The 10,858-nt window shown below is 50.4% G+C and overlaps 1 protein-coding gene across 1 annotated transcript in view; it reads right to left on the minus strand.

The window, feature by feature from the left end:
* The window catches only part of SETDB1 (SET domain, bifurcated 1), a 15,926-nt gene extending 5,341 nt beyond the window's left edge, over nt 1–10,585 (minus strand). The window contains exons 1-15 of the mRNA XM_010285049.1: nt 10,374–10,585; nt 9,847–10,024; nt 9,063–9,168; nt 8,494–8,604; nt 7,949–8,150; nt 6,561–6,634; nt 5,990–6,180; nt 4,965–5,094; nt 4,468–4,571; nt 4,351–4,364; nt 4,183–4,209; nt 2,133–2,291; nt 852–1,454; nt 463–579; nt 1–166 (exon numbers count right to left, since the gene is read on the minus strand). The exon at nt 1–166 is cut by the window's left edge and continues 43 nt beyond it. Of these exons, the coding sequence (XP_010283351.1) occupies nt 1–166; nt 463–579; nt 852–1,454; nt 2,133–2,291; nt 4,183–4,209; nt 4,351–4,364; nt 4,468–4,571; nt 4,965–5,094; nt 5,990–6,180; nt 6,561–6,634; nt 7,949–8,150; nt 8,494–8,604; nt 9,063–9,168; nt 9,847–10,024; nt 10,374–10,585 (2,394 nt within the window). The remainder of the gene's footprint in view (nt 167–462; nt 580–851; nt 1,455–2,132; nt 2,292–4,182; nt 4,210–4,350; nt 4,365–4,467; nt 4,572–4,964; nt 5,095–5,989; nt 6,181–6,560; nt 6,635–7,948; nt 8,151–8,493; nt 8,605–9,062; nt 9,169–9,846; nt 10,025–10,373) is intronic.
* Between the last annotated feature and the right edge of the window lie 273 nt (nt 10,586–10,858).

Below are 10,858 nucleotides of genomic sequence, written 5' to 3' on the forward strand. Positions count from 1 at the left end.
GTAGATGCAGACAAAAGAGCCTTTAGCGATATCATCAAGGCAGCGAATGCCCCAGCCTTTGTTCTGCGTCTTGAATAACTGCAGTCGGACTTGGAGCCCATGCTGGACCAAGCGATTGGTGCACATGTTAATGTTGCACTTGCACCTCTTGTTACACTCATAAACTCTGAAAGAAAGGAGAACAGGGACACCTTCCTTGATAAAGCAACATCCCAAGACTTGGTGTTGTACCAGTAACGATGCAAAGGGACGTGCAGCAGCGACTTAAAGCTCAGCAGTTGCCAGGTTCTGCGGTTAATGCACGGAGATTCGGGGCCCCACATCAGCAGATGAATCGAGACCAGAGGCAGGTTTTCAGTATCTGCACTGGGCTCTGGGAAATACTGCCTCTCTGACAGCATCGGAGGCCAAGCTTCCGGGGCTGGTTTTTGTGCGGGAAGGAGAAGATGCAGCTCTACTTACCCTGTCGGGAGGCATTCTTCCAGCCTTTTATGCTGGTATCCTGAATTGGGGTTGATCTGCCCGCCCGGGGTGCAGCCAGTCGCTTGGACTGTCAGCTGGTGACAGGCACATTTCGATCTAGAGGGAGACACAGAAAAACCCACCCACGCCCCAGAGGTCAGTTTTCCACACTGGTTTTGCAGGAAGGAAAAGAAATCGCATCTTTCTGCACGTGTATATGCGGAGACGGGCAAGCAGGGCTTGACGTGGGAGTCAAACCTGCAACCAACCAGAGCTGCGTGGGCTTAGAGGCCAGAGCAGGTCCACTCCGGTTGTTATCAGGGCGGGCAGCACAGCCCAGGTGCTGTCCTCCACCCCGCAGGCCCAGTGGCACGCAAGGAGTCACCTACTTGTCTCTGCAGCCGTCTTTGCAGTCGCAGCCCACGAGGAACTCCCAGCTGGTGTTGATGTAAACGCCTTTGCCGGGGATACGTTCTTTGCTGTAGGCCACTTGCGGAGGCGGGGTGTTATCGATCTCGTTGACGCAGGACAGCGGCACGTCCTCCTTGCCCTTGGTAATGTCTGCGATGTAGTAGTAGGGTTTGTAGGGCTGGAACTTGCGATCCACCAGCACATACGGGTCCAGGCAGAACATCTCCAGGAAAAGGAAGTCGCAGTCTGTCTCAAAAAGGTAGCGCTCGATCTCCTGCATGGTTCGCAGGCATAGCCCACACGGCGTCTTGTAGAGGACGTGGAAGCCCATCTTGCGGTTAACCCGTCGGCGGGCTGTCATCCGTCGGAAGTCGTAGAGCAGCGGGATGAGCAGGGGGTTCTTGCTGCGGTACTGATCGCTGCGGATGGGACGGACGCGGGACAGGCAGGTGTAGCTGCAGACGTGCGGCAGGTAGAAGAGTTTCTCCAGTGGGGCTCGGTAAGAGGGCTCGTTGGGCACACGGTCCATCATGCCATGGAAGGCCTGTGCTGTGCCACTGCCTGCCTGGCCACCGGAGATCCTGTTCCAGGGAAGGGATACACTGAGCAACCGCGGCTTAAGGAAGTGGGGCTTTCTCCTCAAACTGCAAAGGGATTTTAGGCACTTGATTCCTGTCAAAGCAGCTGCTAGTTACACACCGGGACCCTCCGCTGGCTTCGCAGCTTAGTCCAATTAGACAGAAGGTCCAGCGTCCCCTGGGAGCAAGGCTGGGCAGGCCCCAAGGGAGCGTTACTGGCAGCAGAGAACACGCAAAACCCCACCCAAATCGGAACTAGGGAAGCAGAAACAAGCACAAGCTGGTTGTGGTCTCAGAACTGGGATCAATGGCTTCTGTGCTGTGGACCGACTGCCACAAAGCCACCGCTGTGGGAAAGCCACCTGCAGATTTACATTGGTAACAGCTCCCCCCAGCCCCAGAAAGCTTGTAGAAACAAGAGTCCTCTAAAAACAAGCAGGGTCAGAGGCCTTGGCTCAAGCCAACAACAAAATGCAACGAACCGTTGTCTGGGAGGGAGAACAAGGTAAGAGGAAGACAAATGCTCACGACCAGCCAAGCTGGTGAGCAGAGGTATCAGCCCATAACAAAATAAACCTGCGCTAAACCAAACTAGCCCCAAATCTGTACCAGCATCCCAAACTCTCACAAGGATGCAGGGGTATTGCTGCATTTTGTAATAAGCATGAACAATTTGCTTACCGATGCTGCTGGGACGCACCGGTCCTTCCCGCCGGAGGTGTATCGCTTAGGACAGGTGAAGAAGGTGACGATTGCCCGGAGCCCACGGAGCCAGGACGGAATGAAGTGCTCTTCTTGGCCACTTGCTTTCTCGACTGGGCCAGCTGACTGTCAGAGCATCTGCACGAGGGAAGAAGGGAGGCGATTTGCAAGATGCACATGCTCACAAAACCGGTAGGATTTAGGCAGACAAGGGGCAGTCAAAATAACTCTCCCACAGTGCCCCATCCAAGAGAAAGTGAGCAGATTTCTTCCTAACGAGTGTGCAGATCAGCTCATTTCTGACTACTTGTGCTACAGAGATCCCGGAACAACCCCAACCAAATGCCAGAACTCGGCTACGTTTAAAAGGGACTTCTGCCACACTGCTATTTATTTGGAAGTGAGGCACGAGGGTGAGAGGCAGTGTAACGAGGATGTCCAAGGCCTTCATTTCAGGAAGCCGGACAAACCAGTACATGAAGAAACCCCTGCAATAGAAGAAATAAGAGTTTACAGAGGCTCAACCAGGGCTAGAGTACTAAGCAGTGGGAGGAACAAGTACAGAGGACTCTTTTGTCCGTACCAAGTAACAAGATAAGGTTGTGCAAGGGAATGCAATAACATCACTGAAGAAAGGGCTACGAGGGGCTCCCAAACACCCCTGCAGCCCGATGAACAACGTCGGGAGGGTGGGAGGCACCTGGAAGACACCAGCCCTCGTGCCCCAAGAAAACAACAGCGGAGGTTTTCAACCTGTTTATACCGATTAAACAGAAAAACAGCCCAAAGTGGCCAAAGTTTTCCCACAAGTGGAAGAACTTAGTTATGTTATCAGGGCAGAGAGGGAGGAGACAGGGAGAGCAGGAGGGGGCGACTGTTTCTGCAAACACCTGCCTTAAAAGCAAGGTGTTAATACACATTCCAAAATTCAAGGGCAAGAGAAAAAAGCTTCCGTCAACGGGCTTGAAACAGTCAGAAATGGCTGACAGCAGCTCCCTGGCACCACAGAAGAACTTGAAAGTGAGACTAGGGAGGGAAGAGAACCAGGTCTTCCTCAGAGCAAATAAAACACCAGAGTGAAGAAACCATTCTCCCAGTTTTAATAATCTGAACCCAATGTGTTTTTAACCCAACAGCATCCCTTGGGACAGCGAGGACACAGATATAGTACGCTGCCTTCAGTCAGTGTTAAAAAAGAGTTGTCCTAAAAGTTGTCTTAAAAAAGTTGTCTTAAAAAGCAGTTTAACGGCAAGGCAGGGAAATGTCTGTAGTGTCTGCTTGTATTAGACCTGACAACAGGATCCTAAAGTCAAAGCCTCTGTGGGGAGAGAAAAAATCCAGGGGCAGAATGGGTCCTCTTGCACCCGTACTTGGAGAGGATCTCCCTCCCGAGACCGGAGGCTGGGGGCAGGTGGGGTTTCTCAGACGCTGCTACACCTAGAGGGCATCCGGTGAATAAAGATTCACTTGCTGCACAGGTTCCTTACAGCTGGGACATCTCCTTTCTCCCTTTTGCCCATGCAGCAAGGCGCAGTCACGGCAGAAGACATGCTGGCAGGGGGCCAGGCGTCCATAAATCCGGATAGGAAATCCACAGTGGTGACAAAAATGAACTGGGACAGCATCGCTCTCCCCTAGAAAGTAATTAAAATCCCGGACCACGTGCTCAGGCACCCCGGTGTTCTCCAACACGCTCCCTTCATCACAAGGCCGAGTTCCTCCTTCATCCAGGCCTCCTTCGACACTAGCCTGCACCTCTGAGAACGTCCCGCTCGGGCCCCTGGCAGCAGCGGGCACGTGTGCGACTTGGCCATGGCTGAGCTTTATCAGGTGTGGTCCGTGACCACCGACAACAACCACTGATCTCGAGTTCTCAGTGCCATTGAGGTCTGCGAGCAGGTCAGTCCAAGTGGAGGAATACAAGGCAGCCGGGGGCCAGTGCCTGGATCGTGACACGAGGGAGCAATTCAGATTTTCAGAAGAGAAGGAGCAATACATCATGTGTGAAGCTTTAGCCCTGGGTAAGAACACTGCGTTTGGCTCAGGGGGTGCTGGGCTACCGGCTCTCCCGCCCCCAATTACTCATCCAGCAGCCTTTATCTATAGTTTCCCCTAGAAGCATGACCAAAACCAATTTGTGTAACCAGGAAGCGAGCCTAGCCATGGAGGAAACCTGCACCTGAGGATTACTCTACACAGAAAGGGTGGTGCCTGAAAGAGCTGGAGATGAAACGCAAAGGAGGTGGTGGTGGAAGCAGAGAACCGACTCAAGTACTTACTCCATCTCAGCAGGCTGCGGAGAAACGGACCGTGCAGCCAGCGAGGCTGCCTGCATTTGCTCTAAAGGTTTGTATTGCGTACCAGCTCCCGTTAAATCTTGTGTGTATTGTACAACAGGCCCTTTGCTCCTGACAGCGCCTAGTGGGGAAGGGGAAAAAGCAAAGTATCAACAGCAGAAGTCTCTACCATCAACCAAAGTTTGTTGTACTAGCCACAAAAACATTGATTTAGCTCCCGAAGGCAACCAAAACAGAAGCATTTGCAATTAACAGCGGGTCACTGGCTGAGCTCCGAGTCACAGCCGGTCACCCCAAACAGATTCTGGCCGCTTCACACAACTGCAGTCTGGTTTTGCGGCATCTTTATGCCAGGAGAAAAAGCCCGCTGTGAATCCTAAATTGCCAGGAGTTCTGCTAAAAAAAACCAAACCAAAACCACCAAAACCAACCAAACAACCCACCCGCCCCCGCCAACCCACAACGCGTTCATTCGAATTCCAGGACACGCATTAAAGAAAAAGATACCACATACCGACATTGGGACGAGTCCTCGCTTGTCCACTTTGCTTCTTTTCTTGGGTGGAGGCCGTGGAAGTTTTCATGCTGAACATGGGCTCGAGACGTGTGGAACCCCGGTAAATCCACTCACAGCGTTTATCATCCTGCAGCAAGAAGGCGGCAACACTCGCAGCACCTCCAGCAAGAGCTTCCAGAGGCACAATACGGGCCTGGCAGACAGCAGTGTGCTTTTACAGTGAGCAGAACCAAACGGAAAGGAGGCAAAGCATTGACCTGAAGGCTCTCGAAAGACCACGCAGCCAAGAGAAGACACAGAGATACTCATCATATCTGGGGGAACGCTGAATACAAACCAAATCTAGAAAGAGGAAGGAGGCCCAATACCAAGACCCCAGACTTCAAATGCAGTTCTATTCTTAGCCCAACAACTGACTAACGAGGCACTGTTGGAGAAACCAGACTCCCTCAGGAGACAAGCTAACTCCTCAGCACAAACCACGTCTGCTCTAGGACGAGGAGGTTAAATTTGCAAGTGCAGAGTGTCTTCCCCAGCCCCAGCGGCTATTCAGTTATCTAGACAGGAAGGGAGCCAAGCGGGCACAGGTAGCATGTCTGCTCCCTTTCTGCGATTTGTAGAATTTGAGCAAGCAGAGTATCACAGCTTCTGCTCAGTTTCTCTCCTGCTTCTCAAACCAGCACTTCTATTTGGAGAGAAGACAAGGGTCGGTGTTTACATCAAGACACAGTACCTGCAGATGACGGATTTTGTTTCTTATTCATCTACCACTTCAAAGTTTCACATGCAAAATGCTTTAAAAGGCTTTTGAAGCTTTCGTCATGCAAATGAGAGTCTCACCTTCACATCAATGCACAGCAGAAACTGGTGGTCTGCCTACTAAGCAAACCACCTGCTTGCTCCAGGACCCTGTCCGACGTTAGCAGGGAAACCGGACTTGATCAGCCCAGCAGAGTCGGCCCACCCCAACTCAGATTAAAGCCCGTTGTGCCCCCCTAATGGGAGAAGGGCAACTGGCCTACCAGGAAAAGGATTTTGACCAGACTGCCATCCACTTCTTCCACTCTGGATTTCCACCAGGTCCCTTCCCACTCCGTTTTGATCAGCTGGCCATTCTTCAGCAGCACCATGGGACGGTTGGGGTAGGCTGTGATGTACTCCTCAATGAAATCGCGACAGGAAACATCCTCTATGTCTTCCCAGGTCTTTTTAACTGTTTAGAAAGGAATGGATGTGAGAAAGGCAAGAGGAGGACAGACTCTTACAAAGAGAATCTTTAGTTCTTTTTTAGAGATCCCAGATCGATTTTTACACCAGACCAATCAAGCAGCAATCCCAAGTGGCCGGATTTTTGGTGGTAGGGCATTCAGCCACGTTAATGCACCCAGAGTGCAAGGAGTCACAGCACACTCACTCTACAGGCAATAAACCACCATTTCCTCCAGCTTCATATGCAGAGCAAATGCCTACAGGCACAGCACCAGAGGGGACGTGTAGTCTGTCCCCTGTCTTTTGAGCCAGGCTCTTTCATAGACCCAAAGGCTCTCCATACAATTTCAGTGTTAGGACACAGGAGAGGCAGAGATCACTCACGTGGCCTGCAGATTGGGTACAGCTCCCACTCCTTGACATACGAAGCGTAGCCGTCGTCAAAGAAGATCAGGAACCTGGAGAACAGCAAAGGGAACAAGCGTTGGAAGTTGGAATTAGAAATGCAGCGGAATAAAATGCAGCTCCACATCACATAATGGAAGCGGAGAACCCCTCCTGTTTCTCCTGCCAGCCCCAAAGGACCTCAAATCAGATATGGTGGTTGGGGACAGAATGAAGTCATGATTTCTGCCAGGAGGTGATAAGCTCTGCAGTACTGCCACTTCCCTCGGTTCTTTCACAACAGCTCTACCCCAGCCCCGAGCGATCCCTGTGCTCCCAAAGCCAAAAGAGAGGCTGCCCAAGGGCTTCCCAGCAGCATAGCACAGCCAGGCCTCCTCCCCTCAGCTCCAGATTCCCCCTTTGCCTCAGCCACAGCAGGTAAAGGAAGAGAAAAGACAGTTTAACTGTTCCTAATCTCTGCAAGAAAAGTTTTTTTTGGAGCCTTTGGGACAGAGCAGCAGCAGAGGCTGCACACCATGACTCGAACCACAGGGGAAGAGCTGGGGGACACCTCCAGGGGTCCACCTGCAGACAGGAGACAGCATGAAAGAGTCCCCAGTGCCCGCGGGGGACCGGCAGCTCGGCGGCGGATACCCACAAGGCTGGGTACGCACCCGCTTAGCGCTGCTTGCCTCTGAAAAATAACTTTGGGATATGGAGCCGTGTAAAGGCTGCGTTACGAGACATCGTTTTGTCTTTTACATTACAGCCAGCCTAGCCGGGGGAAGTAAATTTGCAATATGACTAATAAATGCAGTTCATTTTCAGTCATCAAACGCGTATCAGATAAAACTTGACACAATTAGGCATTTATGGCAGATCCGCATTTGAAACAAAACAGAGTGATTATATCCTTTATGAATCTTCTCAGAAAGACCACAAGCCTGAACCACAACATCGAAGAAGCCCTGCCCCTTATTTATACGCCACTGAAAAGGCTGCTTCAGACCTGCCGTTTCTTCTCCTTAAGCGCTTTGGCAACACTTCTGGCACTAAACGCTTCTAGGGCTCGTATTTCCTAACGCTATGTTTTATGCCTTGAGCAGTGCAGACTTACATTTGTGTGATAATTTGAATGAATTACCAGATATAATTTCTGACTCGGGGACATGAGTAATAGAATGGAAGCTCCACCCAGAGCTTTCAGAGATAAGACTGAAGAAACAACAGAGCTACGTCCCCAGAACGGGCAGAAAAGACTTCAGCTCCCACAATACCAAATATACAAAGGTACCCTTTTTTCTCTTCTTTTTCCTAAAAAACAAAACAAACAAAAACAAACAAAGAGAGCAAGCGAGCGGTACATGACTGTGGAGGAGAACGAATACCTGTCTTTATTCTTTACATTCGGGGTTTCAGCCACAATGCCAGCATACAGCCAAACCTGATTGCCATCTTTGTATTTTGCCACAACCCTGCTGCCAACGTAGTGCTTCTCAGGTGGGGGGTGATAGTCATAAGCGATGTGATTGCCCGAAAGCAAACTCTTCCCTTTATTATCAAATTTCACTTTGTACTTTTTACCAGCACCTGAAAGACATTTCAGCAAGGCAAGGTAAATAAAAGCCAAGTGATTTCATACAAGAAGTCCAACACCCTATACCATTCCGATCCCAGTTCAGAACTTACTTGAAAGCCTTTCAAGAAATTCACTTGGAAGATAAAATATTATAGTGGAGATGTGTTGCTTTCACAACTCCTTCCAGGGCACTAGGTGCTCTGACACGGGAGGGGACCTGCTCCAATCCTGATCAACATTACCCACCCAAAACTTGGCGAAAGCCACAAGCACTGACACACAGCATCAAGCAGGAGACGTACCGACCGGCGAAAGCCACGAGCACCGACACACAGCATCAAGCAGGAGACGTACCGACTGTCTGGATTGCAATCAGAGTTCCTTTGTGCCACGTTTTGGTTCTCTTCTTGCCCAGGATCCTCATGCCAACGTTGAGATCACCATCGTTGCTGAGATCACTCGCAGCTGCTGCAGGGCCAACGGGCTGGACAGTGCCAGGAGTTTCCTGAGGGGTCTGTGCATCTACCCGAGGAACAACCAGAAAATGGGTTAGAAACTGCCCAAAGACTCACTCTCTTATTTCTGCAATCAGAAGAACGAATGTCGGACCTGTGACAGGAGGCGTTCTTTAGCTTTCCTTTACCTCAGTCAGCCTAAGTGCCTCAGTTTTACTGGATGGAGTTATCAGCGAGTGAGGTTTAAATATCATTAAAAAACTTTCACGTTATGGAAACCGCACCACTTGTATTTGCTTTTGGAAGGGGTTTGCAGAACAAACAGGAATTTGGAATCAATATACCCCAATGAGTCTTTCCAGCAGGGAAACAGAATAGTTATTTTCTTTTTCAGAAAGAAAACTGACAGGCGTAAGACTCAAACAGGAGCAGGGTAAGGGTACACATGGGTGCCAGCAGCTCTCACACGCTGACCTTTTTGTGTATCCCGGGCATTTGTTTTCTTGTTCACGGCATCCATAAATTTCTGAACATCCTGGGCGGATTTTCTCATTGCAGCCATGGCTTCCCGCAGCTGAAGGAAAGGAAAGAGAAAGAAGAAAGAAAACATGAAGAACCTTTTTTTTTTTTTTTTGCATCAAATACAGAGCTGTCCTTCACGTTCCAGCAAAACCCCACTTCAGAAGTACACTTTAGTCAGGTCTTTTCCAACTCACCAGAGTCTGATCCTTTGTGATTCTGGGACTACTATCATCTGCGTTTAAAGAAAAAAGAAGTGGTTTAAAACATCTTGGGGAGGAAAAAAATCCGTCCTAGTTAAGTCGGCGGAAGAGAAGAGAGAACAGAGGAAAGCATCCCTTCAAAAGCCTTCTCTGTCCCTGTCAAGAAAGCCACCCAAGCAAGGCTTTTGCTAAGCCACCCCTTCTAGACCCACAACACGCTGCACAGGCAGCTTCCCTGCAGGAGCAGCATTTGATGGGGACAACAACCAGGCAGGCGGGAAAAGGGAAGAGCCCCGGTTTAGGTCTCCAGGAACCATGGAATAGCACGGGCCCCAGCAGACCGTGCCAGCATTGGTGTTCCTCACGTGAGCTAACAGCATTCCCTACCGGATCCTCTCCTGCTTACAGAGCGGCTGACTTACGGCCAACTTTACGATATCCTTATTCTGATCCCCCTCGCTCCCATCCTCCTCCGGGACACGCTCAGATCTCCATCCCTCCCCTCGCTACCACGTGGCGCAATGAGATACTGAACTCTGCTTCCAGCCCGAATCGATACTCATGACATCATCGTCGTCCTCATCTGGGATCTCAATCACTTCCGTGGGCTTGGCAGCCAAGTCCTCGTCCTCAGAACTGCTCTCGCGGTACTGGAGGCCCAGCTTGGAGTACAGATCCTTCACCAGTATCTCGCATTTATCAATGGCTCTGGGGAAAAAAAGAAGGGCAGAGATACAAAAAGACAAAGTGGGCCCAGCTGTACGTCCCACAATACTGCAGAAAGAAATGGGAACCGACCGCTGGGGAGCTGCTAATTAAATACAACCGTGATGAAGTGAGGGAAGAGTATTCACATCAAGGATTTAAAGCCACAGGGGAATAATTTTAATTATCCCTCAGTAACCACACACAAACAAACTGATGCAGAATCACAGTGTCAGTCTTCTCCGAAGGGAAATGGGCAGCACTCAAGACATCGGACTCTGCCAGCCCATCTCCCCTTCCTCTGCTCTGAGGCCCAACGCAGACATGTGGCTGTGATTCCAAGAGTGCTCACCTCGAAGCGTCATCAAAGAGCTGGTCAACGCGAGCCACCTCTTCTTCCTTCTGTTTCACGCACTTCTCCAGCTCCTCCAGCTGCTGCTTCCTCTGCTTCACACACTCAAATTTCTCCAGCTCTTTGTCAATGATATCCTGGAGCTCCTCCATGGAGATTCCCAGCTCCTCCATCACTTCTTGTTGCAGCTCTTTGATGTCCTGGGAATCCATTTTTGCTGCACCTAACACCGAGAAGAGGTGCGAAAAGGCTGATGAGACCCTACTGCTGTAGCACACCCCCCTGAGGCACAGTGCTTGCAAGAGCAGAAGCTCAAAGTTTTGAAAGCTAGTCAGGAAAAAAGAGACTTATATATGTTGTTAAGATAATATCCCAGGGAGCCAAAAATAACTGAAGTCTAAGCACACTGTGGAGCCAGAGGCTCCCAGGACAACCAGGAATTCCTGACATCTCCTCCAATCTCTGCACAGACTCTCCAAACCTGC

The sequence above is a fragment of the Phaethon lepturus genome, unplaced genomic scaffold, assembly GCF_000687285.1.
Source record: "Phaethon lepturus isolate BGI_N335 unplaced genomic scaffold, ASM68728v1 scaffold30494, whole genome shotgun sequence".
NCBI classification, from domain to species: Eukaryota; Metazoa; Chordata; class Aves; order Phaethontiformes; family Phaethontidae; genus Phaethon; species Phaethon lepturus.